This window comes from Leptonychotes weddellii, chromosome 4 (genome assembly GCF_054177405.1).
Source record: "Leptonychotes weddellii isolate Sample4059 chromosome 4, ASM5417740v2, whole genome shotgun sequence".
Taxonomy (NCBI): Eukaryota; Metazoa; Chordata; class Mammalia; order Carnivora; family Phocidae; genus Leptonychotes; species Leptonychotes weddellii.
In genome coordinates, this window is record NC_138372.1 from 33068969 (window position 1) to 33085435 (window position 16467).

General features: G+C 36.9%; 1 protein-coding gene across 7 annotated transcripts in view; it reads right to left on the minus strand.

Moving 5' to 3' along the window:
- Positions 1 to 16467, minus strand: part of IPP (intracisternal A particle-promoted polypeptide) — a 71679-nt gene that overhangs the window by 38289 nt on the left and 16923 nt on the right. For 4 of the 7 annotated variants that reach the window (XM_081818331.1, XM_081818336.1, XM_006729015.3 and 1 more), the window contains 5 exons: positions 15520 to 15675; positions 14348 to 14515; positions 9580 to 9717; positions 8715 to 8837; positions 5096 to 5316 (listed from right to left, as the gene is read on the minus strand). In XM_081818331.1, coding sequence (XP_081674457.1) covers positions 5096 to 5316; positions 8715 to 8837; positions 9580 to 9717; positions 14348 to 14515; positions 15520 to 15675 — 806 coding nt within the window. Of the gene's footprint in view, positions 1 to 1362; positions 2107 to 2130; positions 3858 to 5095; positions 5317 to 8714; positions 8838 to 9579; positions 9718 to 14347; positions 14516 to 15519; positions 15676 to 16467 lie in introns of those variants that run through there. The other 3 variants (XM_081818332.1, XM_031023112.2, XM_081818335.1) reach the window with 3 other exon arrangements.

Consider the following 16467-nt stretch of genomic DNA (forward strand, 5'->3'; position numbering starts at 1 on the left):
TGAACAATACCCAGAGCTCACGCAGAGCTGGATGACATTCTAGTTTTGACTAGCCAAAATAAAGACACCTTGCTGAACAGCTAGGACATTCAGTAGAGACTCAAGAAGGGTCATTCTTTATTTAGTAGGAGACCTAAAGGAAAGACTACTCTCTACTACTCTTCCCTACAAAGCTTAAGAATATGTCTCAAAAGAATCAGTCTGATTTGCAAATAATTTAGCTGCTTACCAAAAGTAAACTCAATACTTCCTAAAAGAAGAAAATAAAATCCAAACACTCAGCAAAATAACATTCACAGTGTCCACCATCCAATCAGAAGTTACTAGAGGGGCACCTGGGTGGCTCAGTTGGTTAAGCGACTGCCTTCGGCTCAGGTCATGATCCTGGAGTCCCGGGATCGAGTACCGCATCGGGCTCCCTGCTCGGCGAGGAGCCTGCTTCTCCCTCTGACCCTCCCCCCTCTCATGTGCTCTCTGTCTCTCTCGTTCTCTCTGTCTCAGATAAATAAAATCTTAAAAAAAAAAAAAAAAAAGAAGTTACTAGAAATGTGGAAAAGCAGGAAGAAGGTGACTCAAACAGGAAGAAAAAGTTCAACAGATACAGGTCCAAAAGTGATGGTGATAATGAAATCAGCAGACAAGGACTTAAAAACAGATATTATAAATATGTTCAAGGATCTAAAGGAAAACATGAACATGATGAGGAGAGAAATGGAAGATATTAAAAACAACAACCAAAAAAGATCTTTTAGAGCTAAAAAATATAATATCTGAAGCGAAAAATTCCCTAAATGTAATTAGACACTGCAAACTAGAAGTAAGACAATGTTGATTAATGAACTTGAAAACACAGCAAGAGAAACCATCCAAATTGAAGCACAGTGAACAGAATTTCAGTTTGGCAGGATGAGTAAGTTCTAGAGATCTAATATACAACACGGTAACTATAATTCATAATACTATATCGTATACCTGAAATTTGGTAAGAAAGCAACTCTCACCACACACGAAAAAAGGAAAAGAGAATCTGAAACTAATACAATACTGTATGTTTAACTACACTGGAATTTTTTTTAAAAATTAGAATGGCTAATAAAGACTTCAGTTAAATCGGAAAAAAAGGAAAAGGAAACTATAAGGTGATGAATATGTTAATTAGCTTGATTTGGTAATTATTTCACAATATATATCAAAACATCACATTATATACCTTAAATCTACACAATTTTTATTAAGTATATCTCAATGAAGCTGTAAAACAAAAATGAACTGAAGCACAGAGAGAAAAAAAATTAACAGAGCCTCAGTGCCCTGTGGGACAATATTAAAGTGGTCTTACATGCATGTTATTGGAGTCTCAGAAAAAGAGCAGGAGAATATCTGAGGAAATATGGCTGAAAACATTTACTCTGATGGAAGCTATAATCCCACAGATTCAAGGAGTTCAATGAATTCTAAACAGGTTAAACACAAAACTCCAAAAAGACACACCATAATCAAATTACTGGAAACCCATGATAAAGAGAAAACTGTAAAAGCCTCCAAAGGAAAAAAGACACATTACATACAAGGGAACAAGGATAAGAATGACTACTGACTTCCCATCAGAAATAGTGCAATAAGGGATGCCTGGGTGGCTCAGTTGGTTAAGCTTCTGCCTTCAGCTCAGGTCATGATCCCAGGGTCCTGGGATCGAGTCCTGCATCAGGCTCCCTGCTCAGCGGGTAGTCTGCTTCTCCCTCTGCTGCTCCCCCTGCTTATGTTCTCTGTCTCTCTCTCTCTCTGACAAATAAATAAAATATTAAAAAAAAAAAAAAGAAAGAAAATGAACACTAAGAGAATAAATGCCAGCAGACCAGCACTTAAAAAAAATACTAAAGGAAGTTCTTCATGCTAAGAGAAAATGTTATGAGACAGAAACTTAGTTCTACACAAAAGAATAGAACTGGGAATGATTCGGACGCCTGGGTGGCTCAGTTGGTTAAGCATCTGCCTTCAGCTCCCGGGGTTCTGGGTTCGAGTCCTGCATCGGGCTCCCTGCTCAGCGGGGAGCCTGCTTCTCCCTCTGTTTGCTGCTCTCCCTGCTTGTGCACTCTCTTGTTGTCTCTGACAAATAAATAAATAAAAATAAAATCTTAAAAAAAAAAAGAACTAGGAATTAGGAATGATTAATATAGGCATAATTATAAAAGACTTGAACATTAAAATTTTATTTTAGGGGCGCTTGGGTGGCTCAGTCGTTGAGCGTTTGCCTTCGGCTCAGGCCATGATCCCAGGTCCTGAGATCAAGCCCTGCATCAGGCTCCCTACTCACTGGGGAGCCTGCTTCTCCCTCTGCCACTCCCCCTGCTTGTACTCTCTTTCTCACTCACTCTCTCTAATAAATAAATAAATAATCTTAAAACTTAAAAAAAAGAGAGCTAAAAATAAATAAATAAATAAATATGGTTTAAAATTAAAAAAAGAAAAAGAACAAGAAAGTGAAGTAATATGATATTATTCGAAGGTCACCTTGATACAGTAATACGTATAGCATAAATGTATATAATACATAATGTAAACCCTACAGTAACCACTAAAAGGTGAAGTGTTATAGTTAATTGGATAATAAAAGAGATAAAATGGAATACTAAAACAATCAACATAAAGACAGAAAAGAGGGGAAAAATGATCAAAGAATGAATTGTACAAATAGAAAAACTGCAAAACAGGAGTCTAAAAACCAACCATATCTGTAATTACATTACATATAAATAGTAAAAACTCTAAAGACTCCATTTGAAAGTTGGAGATTGTCAAACTGGATAAAAAAAGAGACTACAACTGTATGTTATCTTACAAGAGATGCAGCTTATAAAGATGTAGATAGATTTAAAGTGAAAGGGAAGAAAAAGATGTACCAGGCAAATAATAATCAAAAGATAGCTTGGCTACATCAGTGGTTATATTAATATCAGACAAAATAGACTTAGGAACAAAGAATATTACCAAAGATAAAGACAAGTATTCCATGACTATGAAAAGGACCAAATTCATCAAGAAGACAATAATCTTAACCTGTACACACTTAATAACAGAGATTCAAAATATGCGCAGGGAAGGAAAAATTCTTCCTTTACTCTTAAGGCCTTCCAGCTGGACTAAGAATTAAATTTACATCAGACAGATTAACAAGAGAAAAAAAAGTTTTATTACTTGCACACAGAGGCCCAATAATGTAATTGAGACCTAAAGAAGTGACCACGGTGGTTTTTATACAGAGACAATAAATCTGTGGGGAACTGACAGGACAAAGTAAAATTAAAAGTAAAATTAACTTTAGGAGCTTTAATTAGTAAGGAATTCTAAAGAGAATTTGGGCTCTGATAATAAATTAGTAAAAAAGTAACAAGGGTTGTTTATACATTCTTCTTGGCTCTAAATTTCCCATCTGGGTGATACAGATGCCTTTTTAAACCTCCTGGTACAAGGAGAGTACCTTTCAAATAAGAGATTTATTTCCTGCTTTTAGGGGGACAGAGGAGGGTCAGAAAGTCCTTCTTGCATAGCCTGTCTCTTAAGTAACTTTTATTTAAAATAATCAATATGCCAAGGGCGCATGGGTGGCTCAGTCAGTTAAGCATCTGACTCTTGGTTTCAGCTTGGGTCATGATCTCAGGTTCCTGCGATTGAGCCCTGTGGCAGGCTCCTGGCTCAGAGGGGAGTCGGCTTCTCTCCCTCTCCCACTGTCCCTCCCCCTGCTCAAGTTCTTTTTCTCAAATAAATAAATCTTTAATAAAATAATAAAATAATCAAGATGCCAAAGTGGCACATGTTGGGGCAGGCTGCCCTTGGCTCCCACATTTCTGAGGTAAAACCTGACAAAAATGGAAGGAGAAACAGACAAATCCGTAATTACACTTGAAGATTTCAACCCTTCTTTCTTAATAATTGACAAAACAATTGCACAAGTTAAAAAGACTAGGGAAGACTTGAACAACACTAACCAATTTGACCTAACTGACATTTATAAACTACTACACTCAACAACAGCAGAATACAAATTCCTTTTAGGCAGACATGGAACCATTTACCAAGACAGAAATCATACAAAGTATGCTCTCTGATCACAGTGGAATTAAATTAGAAATAAGTAATACAAAGATCTGGAAAATCCCAAATATTTGGAAATTAAATAACATACTTCTAACAACTCACTGCTCAAAAAAGAAATTACCAGGGAAATTAGAAGATATTTCAAGATAAATGCTAATTAAAATATAACCAAATAAATAAATAAATAAAATACAACATATCAAAATGTGGGGGATGCACTTAAAGCAGTGCTGAAAGGTGGCGCCTGGGTGGCTCAGTCGTTAGGCCTCTGCCTTGGGTTCAGGTCATGATCCCAGGGTCCTGGGATTCAGCGCCGCATCGGGCTCCCTGCTCCGCGGGAAGCCTGCTTCTCCCTCTCCCTCTCCCCCTCCCCCTGCTTGTATTCCCTCTCTCGCTGTGTCTCTGTCAAATAAATAAACAAAATCTTTAAAAAAAAAAAAAAGCAGTGCTTGAAAATAATTTATACTTTTAAATATTTACATTATAAAAAAAGAAAGGTCTAAAATCAATCATTTAAGGGGCGCCTGGGTAACTCAGTCGTTAAGCGTCTGCCTTTGGCTCAGGTCATGATCCCAGCGTCCTGGGATCAAGCCCCGCATCGGGCTCCCTGCTCCGCGGGAAGCCTGCTTCTCCCTCTCCCACTCCCCCTGCTTGTGTTCCCTCTCTCGCTGTGTCTCTCTCTGTCAAATAAATAAAATCTTCAAATAAATAAATAAATAAATAAATAATAATTTAAGCTTCTACTTTAAGAATTTAGAAAAAAGTACAAATTAAACAAAAAACAAATAGAAATAAGAAAAAAGATAGAAACAGAAATCAGTGAAACAGAAGATGGGCAATCCATAGAAAAAAACCTATGACACCAAAGTTGGTGCTCTGAAAAGAAAAAAAAAACCCTACAAATGATTAATATCATGAATAAAAGAATGCACATCACTACAGATCTTATAGGCATTAAAAGAATAATAGCATATTAAGCATTTGAAATCATCCAACCTACCTCTTCGAAGGAATATTTTTCTACAGTATGAAGAGCATCTTGTGTCTCATTCCACCCTCCAACAGAATAGATACAGTCATTGAGTGCAGCCACACCAAGATATGCTCTCCTGGTTCCCATTGGAGGAAGTGGAGACCAACGCTTAGAAAGTGGATCATATACTTCAAAAGAACGAAGCTCTATTCCTTCATTGCTGATGCCCCCAATTACATAAATTAAACCTGGAAACACAATACTTTTGTTCAGATGCTACAGAAAATAGAATATAAATAATTATAAAAAGTAATAGTTATGATTTATGTCTGCTACGCTGATGTCATATTTTAATGTAGGGCTCACATTATCCTTTAAGAGAGAAAACTGACTTCTGTCTAGTATATCATAGCTTACATTTAAGCATGTTACAAAGAATTAAGAGGTATAATTTAAAGTGGCATTTAGGGGCGCCTGGGTGGCTCAGATGGTTAAGCGTCTGCCTTTGGCTCAGGTCATGATCCCGGTCCTGGGATCAAATCCCACTTCTGGCTCCTTGCTCAGCAGGAAGCCTGCTTCTCCCTCTCCCACTCCCCCTGCTTGTGTTCCCTCTCCCGCTATCTCTCTCTCTGTCAAATAAATAAATAAAATCTTTAAAAAATAAATAAATAAAGTGGCATTTAAAGGGTGCCTGGGTAGTTCAGTTGGTTAAGCATCCAACTCTTGATTTCGGCTCAGGTCATGATCTCAGGGTCCTGTGTCGTTGTGCTCCACGCTAAGCATGGAGTCTGCTTAAGATTCTCTCCCTCTCCTTCTGCCCTTCCCCCACCCCCACGCACGTGTTCTCTCTCTAAAATAAATAAATACATCTTTAAAAAAAATTAAGTGACATTTATTTTTCAAAGGACTTATAATGCTATAACAAAACAGTCAGACAAGGTTTCCCATCTTATTGTCTGCTTGATGATCTCAAGTTCCAGAATCACTGCTACCATGAGGTAAAAAAGGAAAGGGAGAGTGATTTTTTTTTCCCCTAAAAAAATGCCATGCACTTAAACTGGGAATGATATGGCCTTGTTTGGTGACAGCCTACCTGTTGCTCAAATGGATATAGAGAATTGAATTCAAATTAGAATAGTTATATGGCTAGATTAAGGTATTCAGGATCAATTACTAGATTACAATAGAATATAATTCACAGTGAGTTTCTTATTAAATTTGATTTGAAACTAATGGTTCTGACAATCTACAATGAGGAGCTATAAGTTATAAAGAATGGCATTTTAAGAAATGTGAGCTAAATGTCAGTAAACTTGGGTTCTAGCTTCAGCTTTGCCAGTAACCAGCTATGGGAAAAGACAATTCACAACCTTCCTGATCTTCAGGGGTTGAAATAGATAATCTCCAAGATGCCTCTCTAGCTCTATGATTTTAGAAGATACAATACTGTGATTTATAAGAAATACATAATTGGGGGACGCCTGGGTGGCTCAGTTCGTTATGCGTGTGCCTCTGGCTCAGGTCATGATCCCAGGGTCCTGGGATCCAGCCCTGTGTGGGGCTCCCTGCTCAGCGGGAGTTTGCTTCTCCCTCTCCCTCTGCCCCTCCCCCTGCTCATGTTCTCTCTCCCCACCCCTCAAATAAATAAAGTCTTAAAAAAATTAAATTATAAAATATATATATTTATTTATTTCTCATCTATATATGGTCTTCATCCATAATTCCTTGCTCACAGAAACCCAAACCCTTGGAATTTCCAAAGTGTTAAGAATGATCAGGGTTGTCTTTTTTTATGCTAATGAGGTAACTTTGGGAAAGCACTTAAGGATGGGGGGTGGTTGCCAAAGGAGCCAAACCTATGATTTGAGTGTGGGAACTTTCAGTCTCAGCCCCTGACTTCTGGGGATAGAAGGTGTAGAGGTTGAATCAATCACCAATGACCAATGATTTAACCACTCATGCCTATGTATAGTGAAGCCTCCATAAAAATCCAAAAGGAAAGGGTTTGGAGAGCTTCTGGGTTGGTGAATACGTGGAGATCTGGGGACAGTGGATATCTGGAGAGGGCATGAAAACTCTGTGCCCCTTCCTCATAACAACTTTGCATCTCTACCATCTAGCTGTTCCTGTGTTATATCATTTTAGTAGTAACATTTTCTCTGAGTTCTGTGAGTCACCCTAGCAAATTAATTGAACCTGAAGAGGAGGGACCATTAGAACTTCTGATCTATAGCCAGTCTATCAGAAGCACAGGTAATAGCCTGGGGAGGATGAGCATCTTGTAGGACTGAGCTTCAACCTGTGGAATTTGATGCTATCTCCAGGTATGGGTACATAGTGTTAGAGTTGAGTTGAATTCTCCAACACCCAGCTGGTGTTCTGAGAACCTCTTCTTGTTAGTAGGAGGGAAACTGCCCCTCACCCCTATGTTGAAAACTAAGTCTCAGAACACCTAATTTATATGAGAAGATAAAAATAATAGATACAAAACAATTAGAGAACACTATAGCATTACACAATAGAATACAGTCTGTACCATGTAATTTGAACATTAAAATGCTAATGGAAATCTGAGAAGGTATTCACAAAGCAGAAAGAACTTGAGGTGGAAATAGCAGGTTGAGTTGTTATAACAATGAGCACACTGCTCACTACTCTACAGGTACATATAAATCTGCTCTCCAATTCTGGACCAAGAATTAGGTTCTACTTGACAGTGCTTACCAACTACTTCTCAGGGTATAGTAGACAATTAAAATAATGTTTGTACACCATTTTAATATATAGTACAACATTTTTCAAATCTGTCATAGCATTATACTCTGTGTGGACTGAATCAGAATGTGCCCTGTAAGAAAACACTGAAAATGCCAAAAGAAGAGACAGTCAGATTGTTTTTTATATCCTCTTCCTACTTAGAAATACTTACTAAGGACTGTATGGGAGAGAAAGTGACAAAGATGGATGAAGGTTCAAATGCTTATTTTGCCAGTCAGGTATTTGTGCCTATCTGTAATTTTTAATTCTAGCTTTGTTTATTTTGGAAAAAAAATATTATTTTGGCAATACAGAAATAAAGATATAAGAGGTTAAAACATATAAAATGTTAAAAGCAATACTTCCATACTGTCAGTGTCAAGCACTCAATACTAACAGACATAAAATACAGTTTTGTTAAAATAAAGCTTCAAGTTTAGCTGTTTTTTTTTTTTTAAAGATTTTATTTATTTATTTGAGAGAGAGAGCATGAGAGGGGTAAGGGTCAGAGGGAGAAGCAGACTCCCTGCCGAGCAGGGAGCCTGACGTGGGACTTGATCCCGGGACTCCAGGATCATGACCTGAGCCAAAGGCAGTTGCTTAACCAACTGAGCCACCCAGGCGCCCCCAAGCTTAGTTTTTTTAAAAAATATATTTTCAGGGGAAAAAAAGGGGGGCACCTGGGTGACTCAGTCAGTTAAGCATCTGACTTTTGATTTCAGCTCAGGTCATGATCTCAGGGTTGTGAGATTGAGCCCTGTGTTGGGCTCCATGCTGGGCATGGAGCCTGCTTAGGATTCTCTTCTCTCCCTCTGCCCTTCCCCCAAAAGATAAACAATAAAATAAAATAAAATACATTTTCAGGAAAAATTTTTTAGAAAGCAATTACCTTGCATTTCGCAACACCCAAAGTAGTAGCGTGACATAGCCATGTTGCCAACTACTTCCCACTTATTTTCATCAGGATCAAATCGTTCAATGGTGTTCCCTATCTCAGCTCCAACCCATCCACCTGTAACCAAATAGAAAAATGTCAATTCTGGATAAAGGAGTCTTATCTTTGAAAAATACCTTAGAAAACATCTAATCTGGCAACTTTATATTCTGAATGATTATCACATGGACCAGAGGGTTATTTGTCCAAGATCATACAAAAAGTTAGAATCTGACTATAAAACTTGGATCTTAACTCTCTGCCTAGTTTTCATCAGAGATTTAAAACAAAACAAAATAAAAACAAAAGTTCATCATATTGCTTAAGAAATAAGGTATTTTGCAAAACTACCTTTTGAAACAACTTCTGCATATTCAGAATGGCTATCCTAATCATGAGATTTAACTAGTTAGCTAAAGTACTTCACTGGACATCTTATCTACATTTTATCTCCATCTCCTTCTAAAAGCTCCATACTTGACAATATTCCCCAAGTAATTCAATCTTGAAAATAAAAATTTATAAAGCTGAAAAAATATCAGTTTCTTGGGGCGCCTGGGTGGCTCAGTCGTTGAGCGTCTGCCTTTGGCTCAGGTCATGATCCCAGGGTCCTGGGATCGAGCTCCACATCGGGCTCCCTGCTCAGAGGGAAGCCTGCTTCTCCCTCTCCCACCCACCCTGCTTGTGTTCCCTCTCTCGCTGTATCTCTATTAAAAAAAAAAAAAAAGTTTCTTATGGGAGGGAAGGAAAATGTCTAAAGTAATTAGAATCTAAGAATTTAAATAATACTAGATATCCTTAAACCAAAAAGCATAATTACCCAAAGCATAGATAGCCCCATAACACACACACACTCCCAAGCCACAGCGGGGGTGATTCATTGAAGCTACGGTTGTCCACTGTTTAGTAACTGGATCATAGCATTCAGTACAGTCAAAAATCATCGAATCCTTTTCACCTGAGTTAAATAAAAGAGACACATATCAGAAGGTTTAGTGATGCTAATAGCCTAGAACCATAATACAATATTCAGTAGCATTCTGTATTATCAGAAATTCAACTATTATGTCTGATTTTATACTATTCATTAAGATTAGTTTGCCCCATAAGTGTTATTATAAATCAATAGCACTGTCATTTATTAAAGCCCACTTAATGAAACAAGGCATAATTTTCCTATTATCTATTCTAATTCTACCACCCAAATAATCCATGTAATTTTTGGGGATAAAATTTGTACTTTAACACTTCTATATTTTTTCATGTATTAGTTTGGATACCTGGCTCTGGTATAATTTGAATTTTAATGCAATCCTTATCTAGCAACAAAGAGAAAATAAAAATTTCTAAAAAGGTACCACTTAAAATAGAATTTTAAAAAAGACTCTACCTAGAAATAAGTCTAATCAAAGATTGTACAAGACCTCTGGCAGATAAAATTTATAAACTTCATTTAGATAAAATTTTAAATTAAGGAATATCTAAGTAAATGAAGAGATATATCATGTTCATGAATTAGAAGAATCAATGTAAAGATGATTATCCCCAAACTGATTTATAGATTTAACATAATCCCAATTTGAAACACACTTTTTTTATTGTGTTAAAATACAAGTAACATAAAATTTACCATCTTAACCATTTTTAAGTGTAGAGTTCAGTGATGTTAAACACATTCATATTTTTGTGCAGCCATCACCTCTATCAACCCCCAAAACTCTCTACATCTTGTAAAACTCAAACATTATACTGATTCAAACAATAACTCCCCATTCTCCCCTCCCCCAGCCCCAGACAACCACCATTATATTTCTTGTATTTTATGATTTTGACTATTCTAAGTACCTCATATAAGTGGAATCATACACTATTTTTATTTATTTTTTTCCAATTAACATTTTTTAAATTTAAATTCAATTAATTAACATATAATATATTATTGGTTTCAGAGGTAGAGTCAGTGATTCATCAGTCTTATATAATACCAGGGCTCATTACATCATGTGCCCCCCCTTAATGTCCATCACCGTTACCCCTTCCCCCTACCCCTCTCCCCTTCAGCAGCCCTCAGTTTGTTTCCTATGCTTAAGAGTCTCTTATGATTTGTCTCCCTTTCTGATTTCGTCTTGTTTTATTTTTTCCTCTCCTCCCCTATGATCCTCTGTTTTGTTTCCTAAATTCCACATATGAGTGAGATCATATGATAATTGTCTTTCTCTGATTGACTTACTTCACTTAGCATAATACACTCTGGTTCCATCCACGTCATTGCAGATGGCAAGATTTCATTTTTTTGATGGCTGACTAGTATTCCATTGTCATACATTATTTTTAAAGACAGATTTGACAAAAGAAAACAAACAGATTTGATGCACTGGCTCTAAAATTTATATAGAAGTACACAGGGCCCAGAATAGCCAAGCACTCCCACACAAGAATAGTAAGGGCAGAAACTGTCCTATCAGGTAAGCTTATCAGACTTAAAACAGACCTATAGTGATTAAGATAACGATACACAGAGAGAACAAAACAGAAAAGAAATTCTAGAAAGAGATACCAACATATATGATTACCTGATATATGACAGAGTTTGCACTGCACAGCAATAGGGAAACAAAAGCTTTTTATGCTGGGATAATTGGTTATATCTATGAGGAAAAGATGAAACTGGTTCCCTACTCATATTATGTAAAAACTTAATTCCAGGTGGATTGCACACATACATTACAGACATACAGTTAGTTCTAAAACTAAAATTTTAGAAAATAATAAAGGTATATATCCTCATGACTTTGGAGTAGGGAAGGATTTCTTTAAAAAGATACTAGAAACACTAACCATAAAGGGAAAATAAATAATAGAGTTAGCTACATTAAAATGAAAAATACAGGGGCACCTGGGTGGCTCAGTCGTTAAGCGTCTGCCTTCAGCTCGGGTCATGATCCCAGGGTCCTGGGATCGAGCCCCGCACTGGGCTCCCCACTCAGCGGGAGGCCTGCTTCTCCCTCTCCCACTCCTCCTGCTTGTGTTCCCTCTCTTGCTGTGTCTCTCTCTGTCAAATAAATAAAATCTTTAAAAAAATAAAATGAAAAATACATTTATCAAAAGATACCATAAAGAAAAAAAAGATACATAAAGAAAGTGAAAGATGAAGCAGCAGAGTAGCAAAAGGTATTTGCAGCACATATAACATATAACTTTATGAGGGCCTGGAATCCTGAACATATAAAACTACTGTGCAGAAAAGAATCAGCACAGCAGGCCTGAGAATGCCTATCCTTAGAAAGACCTGCTTGCAAGATTGACCCTTGGCTGGAATCTGGAAACATACCTTGTAAACAATTCCCTATACTGATATAAAAATTTCCCTAAATAATAAAAGTGGCCTTTTGCAGTGATAAAAATGTCCTGGAATTGGGGCGCCTGGGTGGCTCAGTCGTCAAGCGTCTGAGCAAAATTTTCTACTACAAACCTGAATTACTTTGATAATAAAAATTATCTTAAAATTATATATATATATATTTTTTAAGATTTTATTTATTTGAGAGAGAGAATGAGAGAGAGAGAGCACATGAGAAGGGGGAGGGTCAGAGGGAGAAGCAGACTCCCTGCTGAGCAGGGAGCCCGATGTGGGACTTGATCCCGGGACTCCAGGATCATGACCTGAACCGAAGGCAGTCGCTTAACCAACTGAGCCACCCAGGCGCCCTTAAAATTATATATTATAAAATATCTTAAAATAGCAATGTTGATATTATTAATAATAGTAGGCCGAGTTGAAGTGCCTGGCTGACTTAGTAGAGCATGTGGCCCTTGATCTCGGTCATGAGGTTAAGCCCCACATTGGATGCGGAGCCTACTTAAAAATAAATAAATAAATAAATAAATAAATAAATAAATAATAGTGAAGTCATAGCATTTTTGAAGGGTGCCCATAAGTATTTCTGTGGCATGAGGAAAGGGGACACATATATATGAAAGTGTCACACAGGACACTGTGACCCTATGTTAAATAGGAGAGTTCATGCAATGAAACTATCCATGATTGCCAAAACGTATATAAAAAGAGCTATGAGATGGACGCCTGGGTGGCTCAGTTGGTTAAGCGACTGCCTTCGGCTCAGGTCATGATCCTGGAGTCCCGGGATCGAGTCCCGCATCGGGCCCCCTGCTCGGCGGGGAGTCTGCTTCTCCCTCTGACCTTCCTCCCTCTCATGCTCTCTGTCTCTCATTCTCTCTCTCTCAAATAAATAAATAAAATCTTTAAAAAAAAAAAAGAGCTATGAGAGTTTTAGTCAAAGATTGTATAGAATCATGGTCTGTATGCTGACAGAAAGTTATTGCTTAAAACTCTTATTTCTTTGTTGGGATTTCTGGATTCACCATGGCATTTATTGATTTAATGAACTGAGTTCTTTTTCTTTTTAAGATTTTATTTATTTTATTTGAGAGAGAGAGAGTGCACACGGGGGGAGGGGTAGAGGGACAAGCAAACTCTGCACTGAGCAGAGCCCAACGTGGGGCTCCATCTCACGACCCTGAGATCATGACCTGAGCCAAAATCAAGAGTCAGCTGCTTAACCAACTGAGCCACCCAGTTGCCTCTTAATGAACTGTTTTTAAGGGACAATTATGTTCCCTCCAAAAGAGAAGTAAAAACCAAATATTCTCTATATCTCTCTCATCTTAAACTGACAGTATCATAGTCAAAAAATAGTAATAACATTTTCAAGAGGTGCCTGGGTGGTGCAGTCGGTTAAGGGACCAACTCTTGGTTGCTCAGGTCGTGATCTCAGGGTTGTGAGATCAAGCCCTACTTTGGGCTCAGCGCTGAGCCTGCCTGAGATTCTCCCTCTCCCTCTGCTACCCCTCTGCTAGTACTCTCTCTCAAATAATGAATAAATCTAAAAAAAAAAATTTTTTTTATATACAACTTTTGTGTTTTAGACTAACCCATAGAAATAAGGCATAATGATTAGTTCTAAGGGTTAGAGGACCTGCCTAGGCTTGTTCCTATAAAGACAAATTATACACAAGTAAATATTGATATAAAAGCATTAACATTTATTTCTCTTTAGATCCTCCTCTGATAATTAGTTCCCTCCAACATTCAAAACTCCTTTTATTTAATCTTATTAATCATTTTATAATTCCTAATAATAGTTTCAGAAAACAGTGATTTCAACCAAGAAATATATCCCAATGTCTAGATGACTTAGTTTTTATAAATCTCATTGCCCAGGTAACTATGTTAATTAAATACAACTTCCAGTATGTGAAATTAAATTTCAAAATTAAAACAATTTTTATCACAAACATTTGGTGCCACATTTTATAAACAACTTTTCATCAAAATCAAACCTACGTATTCTGCCTTGGGATAAATCACAGTATCCCTCTGGTCTGAAACATTCAATTATCTTCTGTTTCCTCTTTCTTTTTTCATTCATTTATTCATTAAATATTTATTGAGCACAACCATATCTATGTATACCCCACAGTACCTAACAATATATATAAGTCATATAAGAATGCAGTCAACTTACAGCTAGAGACTAAAAAGGGAAAGAAGACATTTTCATTATTACCTCCAATAGCATAAACCATCCCTCCCAGAACTGCGACTCCCAGCCCACATCGAGCCTGATGAAGTGAAGACACAGTGGTCCAGTACTGGCTAAAGGTGTCAAAACGTTCTACACAGCTGAGGGCTCTGCTATCACTCCAACGACCCCCCTGCAACCGAGTATATCCACCTGAATGAAGGAAAGGAGATACACAGCAAATCACTTACTGCTAAATATGGAAATGACAGTAATGAGAAAAATCTAGCCCTCTACATCTAGACATTCAGCCAATAACTATTTCATAGCCGGGAACAAGTGCTTTAGAGTCTGCCACATATACATATATTATTCTTAAATACGCCAAGTCCTGAAAGATGATGGCTTAAATGCAATGAGGTCAACCAGTGTTCTACCACCTGGTTTTGGTTATAACAGAATGTTAGATAAAACATAAAAGGAGCTAGTTATGTGTCTAGTTAGGAGGTCTCATTATGACTTCTATTAGTATCTTTTTCAATTAAAAATAGTTGAAACCCTTGTTTAACTGCACATCCCATCAGTAAAAAAATTGTAGCATGAACTCAAAAATAACATATTTAGATAGCATACATGAAATCATACATATAATTACATACAGATTATAAATTATGTTATGAAGTATATATAAAATATTATGTATGTAAATCTGAATAATCTGTTTATATATACATCACATATTAATAATACTTAATGTTTTTTAAAATAAAAAAGATGTTTTAATATGTTCACCTGATACTTCTGTGGATTATCTTGTATGCCCACACTTTAGAGACCACTAGTTCCTATAATCCCTAATCATCTAAGACACCATGAATAGTTAAAAATGTTGAGATTTTCCTTATTTTTCACTGGAATTCACATTTTTAACTTTTCAAGCAATATTTCATAAATCAGTTATTTGACACTAATTGGACAATCTAAGAACCCAACAACTTATATCACAGAATAACAGATGTCAAATAAATAGCTATTTATTCTTAGATGTATCCACTGTATTAAACATAATCAATTAATCTGTAGCCTCTATGTGAAATTAAATATACCTATTTGACACACTTGCATATTCTGATGTGTAAAACAATAACAACAAAATATTCAAAGGTTTTACTCCTAAAAATAAAGATTATTTGTATCACTTTTTAAAAGGTTCTCACCTACTGCATATAGGTACTTTCTTGCTTTCTTCCGAGGCCGAACTTTAGATGTCTGCAGAAAACTACAAAACTTGTTCTCTTTGGGAGATTTGCACACCTCACAGTACTCTTTCAAAAGTGTTTGCAATGCAACACGAAGATTAAAATCGGATACTCCTAAAGCAAGTTTGACAAGATACTGTTTTAATCAACTATTAAATAATATTGAAAAGACATGTTCCCATAAAGATAGAACACATTTATCAAAAAATAAAAACTCATCATCAGGCAATTGCGATTGTTTCCTACAATCCCAAATATTATTTTTCTCATTGTTACTAAAGAATATACTTTCCTTCAATCAAAAATTGTTTTTAACAATATGTTTCATAATATCTAATTTAAAAACACGTTTGAGGATTTCTAAACAAAGATGGCAAGGTAAAATAGGACCATGATTATCCAACAAAATGGAAAAATAAAATAGCCCAATATTCTATACTTATGACTTAATAACGAAAAGGTAGGGGTGCCTGGGTGGCTTAGTTGTTAGGTGTCTGCCTTCGGCTCAGGTCATGATCCCAGGGTCCTGGGATCGAGCCCCACATCGGGCTCCCTGCTTCGCAGGAAGCCTGCTTCTCCCTCTCCCACTCTCCTTGCTTGTGTTCTCTCTCTCGCTGTCTCTCTCTCTGTCAAATAAATAAATAAAATCTTAAACAAAACAAAACAAAAAGATATAAAATTATGTCATGTACTTTAAAAAAGAATAGTCAGGGCGCCTGGGTGGCTCAGTTGGTTAAGCGACTGCCTTCGGCTCAGGTCATGATCCTGGAGTCCCGGGATCGAGTCCCGCATCGGGCTCCCTGCTCGGCAGGGAGTCTGCTTCTCCCTCTGACCCTCCTCCCTCTCATGCTCTCTGTATCTCATTCTCTCTGTCTCAAATAAATAAATAAAATCTTTAAAAAAAAA